We start from the raw sequence: 16,973 nt of genomic DNA, 5'->3' as shown, positions 1-16,973 counted from the left end.
CTTGGTTTCAACGCTTTCATCTTCATCATCGCCATTCGTGATTTCATAAGACATGATATAAGGCCTAAAATAAGTGCTATCTTCAGTAAGATAACTGTAGCAATCCGAGATGAAGTGAATGACGCCATTGCAAATCACAGGCATGTCAAATTTCAAATTACTAGATCCAGCAAAGAAACGGTTCTTCCTTAAGCTCCAAGCACCTTGTTTATGACTATAAACATGGCAATCAAAATGTGAACTCCAATCTTCATTGTCAAAAAGAATCAACCTGTAATCATCAGAGTCGCATTCCAGTGTCATGGAAACACTATGAAGATTTCCTCGCTGCTGCAAGTGGTTGGGGAGGGGAATGTGTAAAAGGTAACAAGTTGCTGGATTGATGATAAACAATTCTGTTCGATGAAGACAAAGAAGTAAACTGTTGCTTGAGCTTAGAATCTAGAGCCGCGAGCGCGCGATGAATCCTAGCATGTTTTCAGGGACGCCGGAGGAAAGTTCCTCTCCCGGCAAAGGATGCAACTCGACGTGGTTGTTGTGATTCAGATTGTTATCTCTTTGAATGAAGAAGCGTGAAGGACGATCTTTCTTCAATGAGTTTTCTGCTTGTTTTGCTACAAAGTATGGAGTTTGTGGAAGCTCTGAAGAGAGTTTTGAAGAAGATTTGAGTTTGTGGATTGTTTTTGCAGGTAACGAAGACAATATCTCTAATAACTCATCATTAGACATTGTAGCCATTGTGATCAAGATCAACGATGACTTACTTGTTTGAAAGCCAAGAATGAAAATATTCAAGAAGGGAAAGAGGAGTGGAACTTTATTTAAGGGAAGCAACTACGACTTAATAATTATGTTCTGATTGATTTAAATCCAATCATATCATATCATATCTAATCTATTAAGATGAAATTTGATTTAAATTAATTAGAATCAAGTCTATAATGATATCGTTAGTTGAATTTTAAATTTTATAACTGTATCTTGAAAAAATTTGACCAAGTCTAATTAAATAGACGTGTGTTAGAAAAAATAACAGAAATCTAAAAATAAGAATCTATTTAAAAGATATTAACCCTCCATCTAATTATAATTTGAACCGCAGATGTGACCAATGGTATTGGCACCTTTTCTTCATTTAATTATTCTTTTTCTGTATATTGATTACTCCTCTTTATTTTGATTCGATTTGATTGAATGATTGATTGGAATTAACATTTTACTAATGCCAATGAGCACTGCATTGCTCGATTGGTGGATGATGTGCGATTCAAACAACATTAGTGCAAATCATTGCAGAATATACAGGATGTCGGTTACAAACAAAAATATAGTAGACACAACATCAATTTTCTTGAAAGATACAAGGTTGTGGATTCTTTTTCAAAGCTTGGCTATTTCCATCCTTCCTCTGAAAAAATTTTTCCCTTATCATATTCTGATTTTTGTAAAGTCTTGTCATATTCTAACTGACATCATAATATTATAATAAAATTCTTTAGGTATTTTAAGAAGATTAATTGAGTACTATTTTATAAGAGTCTCCAACAAATTGCTTTGAGTACGTACGATGAATATTGATTGTACATGTTCTATTTTACCTCTTGGTGTTGAGACTAATAATGTTATGTTTAAAAAGGAAGATGAAAAACTTAAAAGTGTTCTAATTATGTAGAACACCATAGTTAATCAGATTGTTTATAAACAATGTTGATATAATCAACAGTGATGATAGGTAGTTCAAAAGATTGGTTTTACAAAAGTACGATATTTATTTTTCTTTGCTGTAATGTATACGAATTGGAGAGTGTTAGGTAAACAATGACCATCTTGAACAACATGAATAACCACCAATCAAATAAAAATACACTACATCCTAATTTAATGCTACTAATTAAATTTAAGATTAATTTACTCTTTTAACCATATTAATTCACATTGTTCACACATTGTTAAAAATTGTTGTTGGTTACCTATACTTTTTTTTATTAATTTCTATAAATAACTCATTCAATGTAATAAACATCCATATTACAAATGTCATAATAATATTATTAATCATAATAAATTTTACGTTACAAATATTCAAATTCCATACTATTTGAATTACTTATATAAGTCTCTTATCATTATTCCTTCAAATTACATCAAATTTAGCACAATAAATTTTTTTTTGAACTAAACATCTCAAACTTACTCAATGGAGATAACTATGTTGAATGTGAAAAGTGTACGAAAAAAGCATATGAAAAAGGAGATAACTATATTTGTGGCACATATAATCAAACACTACAATATCCAACAATAAGGTAACTCTATATACTTTTCATAATCTCATCTATCAAATTATTAGTTACTAACCCAATATTTATTTTAGGTTCAAAATTCAATTAAAGTTTCAGATCAAAGTGGTACAACAACTTTTGTACTATTTGATGACGAAGTAAAAAAATTGTTGGGTACAACTGTTTCAAATCTAATGGCCCAAAAAAATAATGATATTGAAGCACCACCTCAATTGAAAAATTTGTGCAACCTCACTTATATTTGAAGTCAATGTAAATGATTTTAATCTTAAAGAAAGTTCGCAATAATACACTGTTACCAAGACATTTGTTCCAACAAAAAACACTAAATTTCACACTCATTACAACAAATAAAATAGATAATACTAAAAAAAATCACTTATTTTAGTTATTTTAGACATCATTTTTATTTCTAATTTAAATTATTCATTGATTATAGGAACCAATTTCGCCAACAATAATATTATCAGACGAAGATCACATACCCATCAAGAGATTAAGGAGAAAGAAAACTATACAAATTTAAGATACATCTTCGGAAGAAGAACATACTTGCAAAGATGGAACAAACAACACAATAGAAAGTACATATAACTCAATAATTCATAAATTACATGCCTTCACAAGAACTTACATAAAAAGAAAAAAGTAACAACTCTAACAACAACCAATAAAAAAAAGAGGACGAGCGCCACATAAAAAGACCAAGTTCATCAACTAAAACAAATGCAAAAATCAAACTACCAAATAAAAATGTCATTTTGTACATACAACTCTAATATCCAAATCTTTTGTACTACAAATTATTTTAAATAAAATACCTTTTAAATTTAACTTTAGTTTACACATTTAATTTAATTCTACAAAACATAAAATTTTTTAATATTTATTATATACTATCATTAATTTACCGCCCCACGCATCGCGCGGGTCTCCTTCTAGTTAAAGAAAAAGCTAACAACTTAATGCAAATTCCAATCCGAATCCATTTCATCAACCTGGTCCAAGTGAAGTTTCGGACCCAGAAAAAGAAGCAAGGCAGGCAGGAGAGAGAGAAAGGCATCTTACTAAGCTAAAGACTATTGTATGGGAATTGAGGGTGGAAACACAATAGAATTGAATATGGTGAAATACGTAAGTAATTTTATATCCTGAACCTACTTCATACTTGTTTGAGCTGCTAAGTGTCCATTGAATATGGTCTGATCAATCGGCTGGTTTAATTGTCAGGATTCTTGAGCAGATTTCAATTGAAAACAGAGATTCTAGAAGAGGTTGGTTTCATTCACGATTCTCTATCATCAAATTTTTAATCCAAAAAATATTGTGACTGAGAGGGTTATAATCTAGATGGAAGCCAAAGATCAGAGTATATTTGTATGCTGCTGCCAATGCCCACATTGGTACGTGGATAAATTTAAAAAATAAATAAATAATATTTTTTAAAAGATCTTTCAAAAATATAAAATTAATTTAAGATTCAAATAGGGTTAAAAGAGTAAATTAATATTAAATTTAATTAGTAGCATTACATTAGGATATAGTGTATTTTTATTTGATTGGTAGTTGTTCATGTTGTTCAAGATGGTCATTGTTTACCTAGCACTCCCCATTAATAAATTAAGAGGCCTGCTACACATACAAGCATTTTTGGCTTACAAGCTATACAAGTTGGCCCAAGTCCAAGAAAAAACACGCGCACCACTCCTTTAAATTGAGCGTCCAATGCACGCGCCTTACAACACGTTTATTATGCCGCACTCTTCCTCTTATTCCTCAATCAAAACGCAAACCATCAAAATTCAAACGACATTCGAAACAAACTACGATTCTGCGAAGAGTAGAAGAAATCAAGAAGAAAAGATACAAATCTCCATAAAAAATCACCAGAAAAGACGAAGAAAGATTATTCAAGTTACTGTTTTATTGTTTTTCTAGGTTTTTTTTCTAAATTGTCTCTATCATGTACCTCATCCTTAACCAGCAAAAAATTAAAAGATTTCAAGAAGAAATATACTGTCTCCCCTCTGATATTGGGTGTATTTCTTAAATCCTTTGGTTGTATTTCTGTAATTCTTTGGGTGTATTTCTGTAATCGTTTGGTTTATTTCTGTAACCGTTTGGGTGTATTTCTGTAATCCTTTCGATGTGTTTCTATAATCCTTTGGGTGTATTTCTATAATCGTTTGGGTGTATTTCTGAAGTTCTATTATCTTCAAAACAATTTAAAAACTTGATTTCAGAAACCATTAAAATCGAAAAAAACAGAAGAAGATCGAACAAATTTGGCAAGAAACTCGAAAAAGGAAACAAAATTTTTTGAAAAATGGAAGTTATATATTCACGCGTTAATTGATTTGGATTGATTTAAAGTTTGTTAAAGAGGCCCGTAACATAAGCAGTGCGTTTATGGGGTTTCATTTTTTTCAGACTTGTAAAGCTTGTAAACAAAACACTTGTACGTAGAGATTAATCCATAAATTAATTATTGGAGTTATAAATTTATTGTATTGTCTACAACGGTAAGATATAATAAATATAGGAATATGAATTTAATGTCTTTGTAAGTTACAAATTTGGTTAGACACTATTAATTTTTAATTATTTTCATTGGTAATTATTGTATTATTTTTTTGTATGTTTTATTTTTTTGCTAATTTGGAAATAATAGATGATTTGGCAAAAATTGAGTGGTTGATTCTAAAATTTTGCCAAGCTAAGTAAGCGATGTTGCTGACATGGCATTAATAAAAGAAGAGAAATAACTTAAAAATATGGAAAAGTCTAGGGGGCCAGCAACTTTGTTAAATTCTGGCCAGCATGTAACTAGCAAAGAAAAGTGAGTCATTAGATGAAATCTCACACCATTAAAATCATCATTGATGGCTATTTAATGGCTACAAATCACAAAAATTGCTGACCCTTAGCATTCCTCTAAAAATAATGTGGGTAAACTTATGTATCTACTTTTATATATTAAGAATAGATTATTGTTAGCAATAATTTGCCATATCTTCGTATCATATACTTTTCCATAAATAATAGTGAATGGAAAGACAAGCATATCCATGAAAGATTTATTTTCTCATGCACAATGTTAGATGATTACAACCGAAGGAGGCTTCTCAACGAAGCATTCAAACTCAATACAAAGCAAAACTTTCCGTTCCAAAACAATCTCTTCCAGAAAGTTTAAAAAAAAAGGAGAAAGAGAAAAACCCAAGTCATTATTATTTGGTGGCGAATAATCCAATCTTGCAAGCTGAAAATAATAACGTGAAGTATTATGTCCATCAACACTTGGGAAGATCCGCCGGTGGAGGAGGTAACCTTTGATTAGGGAGCTTCCCATCTTCCACAATCCATGCCATCTTCAAACCCCAGCTCAAGTGCACTTCAAAGTGGCAGTGCATAAACCACACACCTATTCACATCATATAATCTATAATATCAGAACATGAAACAAATACTTTATCACTTTTCTTTTCTTTTTTTATGTATATTAAAAAAAAAGAGTTTTATTTACCTGGATTATCCGCAAAGAAACGAATTGCTACCCAGCCTCCAGATGGCACTCCCACAGTGTTCCTTTCTTGTGGATCTACAAGGTTATACTTGGCAGGGTCTTTCTTGGGATCAAAGTTACCAAAACCTTGCCCAACCACGAAAAAGTTGTATCCATGAAGATGAAGTGGGTGACTCTCAGCTCCAAGGATGCTTGTGTCTTGCAGCACCACCTCCACGCTAGCGTTGAACGGAAGCACCGCCACCTTAGTTCCATCCATGACCATGGTGTTGTTTGGTGGAGTGCCTGTGTAATTGAACTTGATCAACGGACTGGTTGGGAAATCAGTTGTGAAAACCCCATTTGATTTCTTGAAGAAATAGGACTGAAGCATCGAAGTATTAGGCAGTACAAAGGAAACGTTGTTCATAGAAGCCGCGAACTTGGTACCGTTAGGACCCTGGCAGGTCTGGTTTTTAGGGCACGGATTGGTTCCAAGGCCTACGGTGAAGAAGAAGCTTCTGTCCACAGTTTGAGGGACTGTGATTGGAAACTTTTCATTTGCTAAACTGCGGAATTTGGAAGTGAAGTTGGCAACATAAGCAGTGTCATTGATGGGAGGAAGGGTAGGTCTTATTACAGGGGCATTATGGTCTTTTGAAGTAGTAGTAGTAGTAGTTGTGTAATACTCAAGAATACCGGCAGTGGTGGTGTTGTCGAAGGTTCCGGTGCCGGTGAAATAAGGCCTTGCTGCCATTAGAAAACGTGAGTGTGGAGGGTGTGGTTTTGTTTTGAGGAGAATGTTTGTGGTTTGACCCGGTGCTATTACTACAATGTTGGTTTTGAATGGTTTCACATAAAGTGCATCGGCTTCAACAACTGTCACGCTGTGGTTTGCTATGCTGAAGAACAGTTCGTCATTGAGTGCAGCATTGATTAGTCGCAGCATATATGTTTTTCCTGCCTTCACCTTTAGCTTCAAACTTTCTATAATAAAGGTACATACACACTCTTTAGTCTTCAAATCTTTGATAAATATTGTTATTAAAAAATATTGTAAATATTATGAAAGCGTGACCATGCATTACCATTTTGTTTTTGAGAACAGTTGTATAATGGGCCGGGGAAACCATTAAGAGTGTATGCATCAGAAACATTTGGACCACCGCCATTCTGAAGAGCTTGGTTGATTACTGCCTCAGAATCAGAATTCCACCACTCACCTATATATATATATATATATATATATATATATATATATATATATATATATATAATAACAGAGATCCATTATTAGCAAATAAGGAATTGATGAAAGGGAGTAGTAATAGAGTAGGGTTTATGTATCATTGTTTGTACCAAACATGATTGGAATTTCCTTGTATGGTTTGGCAAAAGGGTAGGGAACATTATGCTTAGGAAGGATGATAAGGGGTCCATAAAGGGTAGCTCTTAGCCACGTAATGTGAGCATGCCAAAAGAATGTCCCTCTTTGCCCATTTAAAGTGAAGTTGTAAACATAACTCTGCCCTCTTTGGATCGGACACTGAGTTATGTATGCTGGTCCATCTGCCCACTGGCTTTGAACTTGTCTAATTCCATGCCTGTCATCATTATCCAACATTCACTAATCTTGTTAGATTAACTTCTTCATCATCATCAACATATATAAGAGAAATTTTCACTTTCTTATAATTATTTCTTGCAATGCATTTCTTTATACCAGTGAAGGCTGACATTATTCTTCACATTATTGATCACTTTAATTACTAATCGATCTCCCTCTCTAGCATAGATGGGAGGCCCCGGGAAACTTCCATTAACTGTCACTATGGCCTTTGTGTGGCACAACCTTGTCACATTTTGCAACCTTACCTGTGAAAATCAAATCAAATATAGAAAAAAAAAATTTAATGCAAGTGAAAGAAAAAAAATTTTAACAACTATTATTGGAGCACTTATTATACATACATCAAATGTGTAGTGCCTTGTAATGGGTCCAGGATATGCAATCACAACACTAGGGAAGAAACCAATTGAGCTTATGGCCACCACCAAAGCTCCAAAAATTGCAGCTGGATGAAAAATTAAAGCACCCATTTCAAATGTAATTTTTTTCAACTCTTACTATGGCACTTTTAATTACTAAAAAACTTAACCTTTGAATTGAAGTGGGTTGCATTGTTAGAGCCAACAGCCTCCAATTTATATAGACACAAAATAGTGTTTGGTTGATTAGGTAACTATATGTCTCAACAATGTGGCTGCTGGCCCAGTTTACTAACAATAACACTAATTGGAGTGTTGTAAAAGTCAATTTAATTGGCTAAATCCTCCTTTTGATCTGATCAATCATTTTCACAATCCATATAACATTCTCCTATAGTGACTTCTTATATGTGAGAACTAACTATTTGACCAAAGACTTCTTCTACACGAGTTAAAATCAATTAAGTACCTTCTTTTTATATGTTAATCATGTTGTCTAAGTATATATGCATTACCAAACAAATACATGATAGGAAATAATATTTCATCAACTCTTATATATAACCTAAGTAATAAAACACATACTTCATTTTCTAATGAAAATCTAGTTTAATTTTAATCAATGCTGTAATAAACCCATATCCAGGCGTAAAACTTGGCTAATCAGCTTTAATTTACTGCTTTACATTTAATTATCCTCCTTTTAGATATGCTCATTACAATTATGTTCATGATAACCATACAATCATGTCAGAAATCATAACGATGGAGTTCATATATTTACTGCCATAGGATTATTATGTATCTTAGTTGGTGACTAATATTTCTTGCAGCAAGAGATAAATTTCACACCCGAGACGCCAGAATAAGACACTTGACCTGCCTTTCTTTAAAGCAATAAAAAGAATGACAGTGATAAGGGTGATTTGTTAAATTTCCTTATTATTAATAAATTATATCAGGAAAAAATTAAAAGTTGAAAACTACTTGGCTTGGAGTTACCAACTTACCATGTGGCTCAAGTAATAACAAATCTAAAACATTTGTTCGATCTATCTTTACACACCACATTTCAACCGAATTTGACATCATAATTGAAGTAATTAAATTATTTTTTTTCCTTCATAATTTATTGATCACCTAAATTATCAATTATTCATAAGTCATAAAGAGTGGAGTACAAATTACATCAAAGAAATTCTCACATAATGATATATACTCAACGTGGCTCACATAAAATTTCACATAGAACTGAAAATAAGACATATAATTAAATTTTGATGCATTATTATTTACAATTATATTTAATTACGTAATGTTACGTCAAATATAATTATTTTTTATATTAATTATGTGAATAATTATAAAACATAGATGTAATTAAATATTTTATAAATTCTAAATTTTAAACAATAAACAAAACATATATATTACTCAAAGCCTAATAAATTCAATTATACAATCGACTCAGGGTGTGATGACTATTTATAATTAGGTTATGCACAAAAATAACTAGGTCTCTTAACTATTAACCCCCAGAGCACGCCCTTTCATTTTTTTTTCTTCTGATATTGAAATCACCTAATGCTTTGCAACCTTGTACTCATATTTCTTTATTCAACTCAATGGAACTATCATAAAACTTTGTATGTCTGTAAATATCATAATATTAGAGATATATTAGAGGATCATCAAAATTTATTATTTTTGTTATTAGTTAGTTATCAATATTTAAAAATATGGAATAAAGTATATGAAATTAAATTACTAGACTAAAAAAATTAAACTAAAAAAATTGAATTAATAACTAAATGATGGTAAAAAAATAATAAATTCTATAATATAGTAATGTAGTAATGCAGCCATACCAAACAGTACAATCATTTATCATCCTTCTCAATGTTTTCCATTATTCCCAACAGTAATGTTAACATACATGCATTAATCAGATTTGGCCATTTGAGGGAGAAAATAAATTTGAACATATCTGTGATCTTTACTGCATTATAGTAGGGCTCATTAAACAGGCCTAGTATGATATGAATAATCTTGTAATTGATTGATAGACGTGGATAGAGCGTGGGCCAAGAGATTTGACATGTGAACTGAATACGCATCATCCCTAAGGTCGGTCCAAGAAATGATGAATGTACTACGAAGAAGCTAGGTAGAGCGTATATCTGTGTATGAACTCTACCGTAGCACCTACGCACTTTGGTCTTCGGTCATGTTCCTGATAACGAATACCTCCAGTTCGTGCTAAGATTAATTAGAGTCGAAGAAATATTTTGGCTCATATATATATTGTGGTTGTGTATGTTGTACCATTGGCCCTACTTAATTCATCATACTTTAATGCTAATCTTACTTCATTTGACAAAAAATTCATTCCCAAGATCAAAAGGTAGATAATCTACTTCATATTCTCACTAAATCAATTAAATTAAAAAGTTTATGTATTCATTATATCAAGTGTACAATGCACATAACTAATATGAATTTTAAAAATATTATTTGTATACTAAAATTAACTACTAAAATTAGTCATTATGTATTTTTATATAAATATATGTAGTTTAATTTATTTTTAGTGTGTATTTTATAATTTTAATGCATATTTTTGACATGATGAAAGCCATACATCATCAAACATGATTATTAGAGTAATTAAGGTTGGATATGGAATTGAAGGCATGCATGTAGTAGGTGCTTGAGATTGAAGTATTATTATATATATATTGTTTCCAGTTACTGGAAACGGAAGTCCAAGAGTAAGTTAGTTCTCTGTCATTCTTAGTTATATCTTAAATGCTACTACCCTTTAGGTCTTTACCAACAATCATTCTGGACGTTTAATTCATTTGTATGCGACAAACTTCACCGGAAGGAAGAGTTAGATTATATGTACAATATAACTTTGTCGTGCAGATAGCTATTTCTGGCAAGTTCCCATAGATCAGTAGCCTATCGATCGTCAAAATGTCATGCCAATAGATTTCATAACTTGCTAGTCAGTCTGAGTCATGAACAATGATGAAAGACGAACGAGCATACATTTTTTGTTATAAATAATTTTATGGTGCCTAACAAACTTATGCTTAATTAATTTGTCTAAAACCTTAGGGGAAAAAAAGTTGATTTTATATTTTATATCTATATTATATAATTATAAAATTAAGTATTGTAGAAAATACCTCATTTAGATTGTCAAATTTTTTTATTAATTTGTCTTTCATTTGAATCAATACGAATATATATATTTTTTTAATACGAGTGTTGTACTCTAATATTACCCTTTCCGTAATTCAGTCAGTACTAGTAGCTTTATATTTGATGATAATATTAAGGAGCAAAAAAAAAAAAAAAAACAATTCCGCTACGTTACCAACAACATTTCTGCCCACTTCTACCAATTCTTATTTATAATTGTATTTAATGGAAGTGTCTTTATGGATGTGTATAATAAAAATGTCTTTTTTATGGGTGTGTTTAATGGAAGTGTCTTTATAAATATATTTTTTGGATGTGTCTCTTTATATATGTGTTTAAAATATAATAATTAATTATTATTGGCAATAAGTTAGTAGATAATATATTAGTACCCTATACTTTTCCAAAAAATAATTAGAATTTATCTCATTTAATATTTATTAATTATTAATACTGTCATAATTAATGAATATTAAATAACTAAAATTTTTTAATTATCAAACATTTTTGTATATTTAATTATGGTTTCTATGTTCGTAAATTCGGAGGGGAAATGGGAGAGACTCCGAGTTGGGGTTGGAAGTGAGTCGAATTGAGTTGAGCTAGACTAAGTTTAAGCTCGGTTCATAAAAATTGAGCTAAATTCACGGCTGGACTCATTAACAATCGAGCCTATTTCTTAATCTTAAGCTCGATTCACTGAAAGCTCACGAGTTGGCTCGAGTTCATGAGTTGGCTCAAATAATAGGAACATAATCTATAATTTTATATCAATAAATTATAACTTATATATTTTAAAAAAATATTTAAAAAGATCAATTTTATATATTGTTTATCTATAAATAAATTATAAAAAATTTTATTTATGTCTTACATTAAAATTATATATAAAAAATAAATATAAAATTTTAAATAAAAGAAATTATATATATATATAATCGAGCTAGTTTACGAGTTAATGAACTGAGTTATCTAAATTTAGACTGACTTATTTAATTTATAAACTCAATTTTAAACTCAAATTTGGTTCACCAATTCAAACTATTAATGAGTCGAAATCAAACTAGCGCCATAAGTTGGCTTAGCTGCATGCTACAACTTCATGTATGAACTGAATCGTCAAACTCGTTTTTTTTGTCAGCGTCAAACTCGTTCTAAACTGGAACTGACATGAAGCGGTTGGGCTGAGGCCCATGATACCCATACCCATGCAGAGCAATCGGCCCACGCTAGTGGAGAGAGAGAGGGGAACATAGCTAGTGTATGATTGATTGATTGCAGGTGTGTTATCATTTCAGGGGCCAATGGTGAAGCACACCAGCACATGGCCCCGCTCCACTCAATGGTCAATCTTTTAATAACACACATTCACTCAATCAATCCAATCAGTCTTTTCATTTAAATTTGTACTGTCTATGGGTTATGTTTTTGTCGTCTGTCTTTACTACTGTCCACTATCCAGACCCCCTTCTTTACTCTCACATCACAGCGTCCCGCGCAATACACGGAACCATTTTTTCTATTTTTTTCCTACATCCTACTGCCCTATTCTACCTAGTTTCGGTAAACCTAATTCAGTATAATCCTTATCATTTTATAATAATTAAAAAAAATGAAAATATAATAAAATAAATAATTCATTCATTTTTAAATATTAAAAAATAAGAAATTTTGTATTTCACAAAAGATAATAAAATCTTCTTTTAGAAACCCTTATTATTGGTTATAAAATTACTAACAAATATTATTGATAGTATGGTTAGAACTTAGAACACTGGTACGAGTGACTCAAAAACAGAACTACAGAAGAGAATCAATAGCTGTGCCACACAGGACATGCATGTGCAATATAAGCTAAGCATGTAGTATGTGTTTTGACCTCTCTACTTTTGTGCCATTATAAGTGCCTTTTCAGGCTTGACACTGTTTCATCTTCTTCCTTATAATAGGTTAGGCAAGCAGAGACCACCATGCAACTATTTTTTTAATATAATAATCCACGTTACTACTCTGTAGCTCCATATTTGACGGATACCAAGTTTGACGCAACAACCACCGTACCACTTATCATTGCACCATATAATATACATCACAGCATCTCACAGTTTCGGTTCATTTTATCATTTTTTTTTAAGTTCCAGTTAATTCATTTGCACCCTTACATACCTACACCATATACTTGGTCATTTAGGGTTTAAGATTTATCATTTTAATTCAACATAACCACGCCATAAAAATCACCACTGTACAATAATCCTCCTTAACTATCTTATTCATAAGCATCACAGTTTGGTTAAGTGGGAAACAGATTATCCTGACAACTGATGCAAATGAAAAACACACAAATCAAAGCTTATTTATTTGCTTCCTAAATAATCTACCTCCTCAGGATTATTTGCGCTAGCAGGTCCTCCAAGTGTCAAAAGCAACCCTTCAAGATCACTCTTACTTGCTCTATGCTCCTTGAATAGTATCGACGACCGAGCGCCTCGCTTGATTTGTGGGGAATGATCTGAGTTGGAGTTCACAAATGGTGGTTGAGTTTGAGTAGTTAGAGAGCAATTTGTTTCCACCACCTTTACTGCCTGCTGCATCTAACATTCATTACATGATCACTTTACTTTTTCTATTATTCCATTTTGTTTAAATTATTAAGAAAAATACGAAATCAAAATGTGACAGAGACTAATATTATGGAAGCATACCGGAGCAAATAAGACCCCTCTGAAAATCTCTCCATTCACGGATGCAGTCATGAGTAAACCTGAGTCAAAGGCTCCATCTATTTTACCTCGAACTTCAGCACCAATCTTGTAATTTGAACCCATCGTGATAAATAAATAAATAAGTAACTATAAATTAAAAAAGAATTTAGTTAATATCCGTTTTTTTATTATGTTAAGATTATATATCAGTTAAAAATTTTTTAATTAAATAATCTTAATAGATGCCTTAAAACGCATGTCAGATAAATTAAAAATGTGATTTGTATATCAAAATCAATTATTAAAATCAAACACCAATGTATTTATGTATAAATATATGTGTGATTTAATATATTTTAAATGTGTATTTGTATTTTAATATTTATTTTATGCTAGTGACTGACTTCGGTGGTTGATTTTGGTCGTAGATAAATAGTATACATGAAGCAAAATTAGAAAATAATTCACCAGGTGGCACTGTTCTTGCTTTGGCTGATGAACTAGAGAAGGAAGATTTTGCGGATTTCCCTGAGTGATATCCTTCATAGATTTCTTGTTACTCAAGTCATTGTTGTATTGACAATTGGTTGGGGTTTGATTCATCTGTTTGAACAGAAGACGCTGCTGCGAATCGGTGACAGAAGCATTTGATCTTTGACCAAGAGTCTGTTCTTGATCAGATTGAGATGGTGATGAATGCTGTGATAGTGAGAGAGAGTGTTCTTCTTGTTCAGAATCAACATCCCAAACCTTCGTAGTAGAAACTCTCCTCCTCTTCTGTTGTGAAGTACCTGAATCAAAGTCATAAGCTCCTCCTTCTTTCACATTAGACCCCATCAACATAGTTTTCTGATGCAAAACAAAACACATTGTTAGTTCTTTCACATTATGCCAATAATTGCTACATTAATTTCTATATGTACCGCGTTGTAACGTGGGTTTGGCTCTGCTTCATGCTGCAAAACTAACAATTCATTGAGAGGATTTTCATCTTCACCACACCTGTAATCAGACAAGGTTAAGCCGGCGAATTGAAATCAACAAAGAGACCAACATTTTCGCAATGGAGAGAAGAGAAATTCACCCCCCATAGATGACAATATCCATGTCTATAACAACAGCAGTATGAGAAAATCGCCCTTGTGGTCTTTGACCAGTTATATAGAGTTGAGTCCATGAACAAGTGCATATATCAAAGATCCAAATGTCATTATAGTAACGTTTTTCTCCAACCCCTCCAATGATATAGACCTGCATATCATGGAGAGTTTAGAAAAATCCATGACAAATTAAACTATAAGAGTTCCACAAAATGAAAATCAAAATCAGGCAATTAATGGAAATCTGCCTTGGTTCCAATGTTTACTGCAGCATGACCTGCCCTGACTCCTGGTGAAGAACCTTGAATTCTCAACTGTCATATGAAATTTGATCTTTAATTGTTCGAATTTCGAGAAAATTATTAGCAATTCCAACATAAAAGTTAAGAACTATACATACTTTAGACCAAGTCATTGTTTCCATATCAAGAATATCAATGTTTCCATGGTACTGATAACCTGAATCTCCACCATATACAATAAGCTTGTTCCCAATGGCAATGGTACTATGACTGTCCCTAGGGACAGGAAATTCACCTTTCAACTCAGGGCAAGTCCATCTCATGGTTCCTAGTTCAAGAATGTGCAAATCATTCAAATAGTTTGCTCTGCCTTCCCCACTGCCACCAAAGATCACTAGTCTATAGCCGCCAACGAGCACGGCCGTGTGGCTCTCCCGGGGCGAAGGAGGTGTCCCTTTGCATTCAGGACTAACCCACACTTTGGTGACAAGATCAAGAATATGAATATGATTCACCTTCTTGAATCCATTGCTGCCACCAAACACTATCATCTTATGGCCTACAATAACAGCACTATGGCTGTCCCTAGGACCTGGATTTTCGCCTGTGGTTGCGACCTTCCTCCAAACCATTTTATCAAGGTCCAAAGTGAGAACATCACTGAAATGCATCCCTCCACAACATCCCTGAAATTTGGACACAAAAAACATCTTATAATATTTAGTGATATTATTATTATCTCTTTATTATTGTTGTTCTTAACAAGTTCAAGAAGGAAAAAAAAATATTTTCTTTGTTAAGTGTATGTTTTGTAAGGCAGGGAGAAGATGAGAATTTAAAATTTTAATTACTATATTAAGAAAGAAGAAAAGTGATGGTAATTACATCTGAGCATGTATTGTTCAACTAATTACAGAAGTGTAAAATTAATTCAGTTTATTCTCTCTAGGGGAAAAAACCACGTGGTAAGAAAGATTTAAGGGAAGTACTAAAATTCAGAGAAGAAAGTGCTTTGGTTCCTAGCCATAGATAGCAAATAACACAGGGAATTTGAGAGAGAAGTACTAAGAACTCATGAAATTCAACGAGTACACTGCAACCAACAAAATTAGTCAAAAAACATGTCCAGGTTAATAGAAAACAGAGCTCCAAATTAGTCAAAACACCATTACATGTAACTAAAAAGCTTATTTATTAATTTGAATTATATTTTTGTTTTCAACAAAAGGGAGTTTTGATTTTAGTCATACCCCAAAGACATACATAAGGCCATTGAAGAAGCAAGCAGAGTGACCCCATCTTTCAGAAGGATCAAAACCCGAAACCTTTGGACATAACCACATTGCTTTCATCTTCCCTGCAACTTCAGCTCCCAAAGAGCCCAACGTTCTATGCATCTTGAGAGTGTGGTTACTGGTTTTATAATTTAAAAACTTTCTTGTATTGGATTGCTTGAGCACAGTGCTTGACATATGACAAAGATGAAGAAACAGTGGTAATGTGATAAAGATTGAAAATTAAAAAAAAAAAAAAAAAGAGATTTTCAAAGAGGGACATTAACAAGCCAAATGATGTATCAACTGTCAAATATCAATATCAGTAAGACATGAAAAGATGGGTGCTTTCAAGTCCAAATCACTGTGCCAACAAACAGCAACCATGGCTCTAGTGAAACCAATTAAACAAACCTTTTTTTTTCCTTCTACAACTACCAACCATATTAATGCTATTGTAGACGACACATTGTACACTGCGATTGCAAGTATTTTTCTTTTGGGTAACTTGCATGCTTAGATTTCAATTTTATTTTTAAAACTCTAGAGTGAATTATTGATAATTCGCTGGAGGTCTGGAATTTTTTTTTTCTCTCAGTGGACTTCATTTTGAACATAAGTAAAAAATTGATTTTATTTAATTTT

General features: G+C 32.3%; 2 protein-coding genes across 4 annotated transcripts; both read right to left on the bottom strand.

Moving 5' to 3' along the window:
• Nucleotides 1-5,368: 5,368 nt before the first annotated feature.
• Nucleotides 5,369-8,003, bottom strand: LOC112758644 (laccase-2). The gene is made up of 6 exons (XM_025807354.3): nt 7,780-8,003; nt 7,532-7,683; nt 7,168-7,412; nt 6,897-7,031; nt 5,830-6,795; nt 5,369-5,727 (listed from the first exon to the last, which is right to left on the bottom strand). Exons 1-6 carry the CDS (start codon nt 7,906-7,908, stop codon nt 5,597-5,599), a joined length of 1,758 nt encoding a protein of 585 aa, XP_025663139.1. The 5' UTR covers nt 7,909-8,003; the 3' UTR covers nt 5,369-5,596.
• Nucleotides 8,004-13,186: 5,183 nt separating this feature from the next.
• On the bottom strand, nt 13,187-16,730 carry LOC112758954 (uncharacterized). Of its 3 annotated transcripts, none has more exons than XM_072219903.1 (8): nt 16,305-16,730; nt 15,213-15,740; nt 15,061-15,126; nt 14,797-14,963; nt 14,636-14,714; nt 14,181-14,561; nt 13,713-13,817; nt 13,187-13,592 (listed from the first exon to the last, which is right to left on the bottom strand). In XM_072219903.1, the coding sequence occupies exons 1-8, from the start codon at nt 16,524-16,526 to the stop codon at nt 13,365-13,367; spliced, it is 1,776 nt and encodes a 591-aa protein (XP_072076004.1). In that variant the 5' UTR covers nt 16,527-16,730; the 3' UTR covers nt 13,187-13,364. The 3 variants fall into 3 exon arrangements, with proteins under 3 accessions (XP_072076004.1, XP_072076003.1, XP_025663531.1); XM_072219902.1 differs by having other exon boundaries at nt 13,187-13,595; nt 16,305-16,629; XM_025807746.3 differs by having other exon boundaries at nt 13,187-13,601; nt 16,305-16,628.
• Nucleotides 16,731-16,973: the final 243 nt, after the last annotated feature.

Source organism: Arachis hypogaea, chromosome 16, assembly GCF_003086295.3.
Source record: "Arachis hypogaea cultivar Tifrunner chromosome 16, arahy.Tifrunner.gnm2.J5K5, whole genome shotgun sequence".
In the NCBI taxonomy this organism is placed as follows: Eukaryota; Viridiplantae; Streptophyta; class Magnoliopsida; order Fabales; family Fabaceae; genus Arachis; species Arachis hypogaea.
This window is presented reverse-complemented; position numbering and strand designations above follow the sequence as displayed.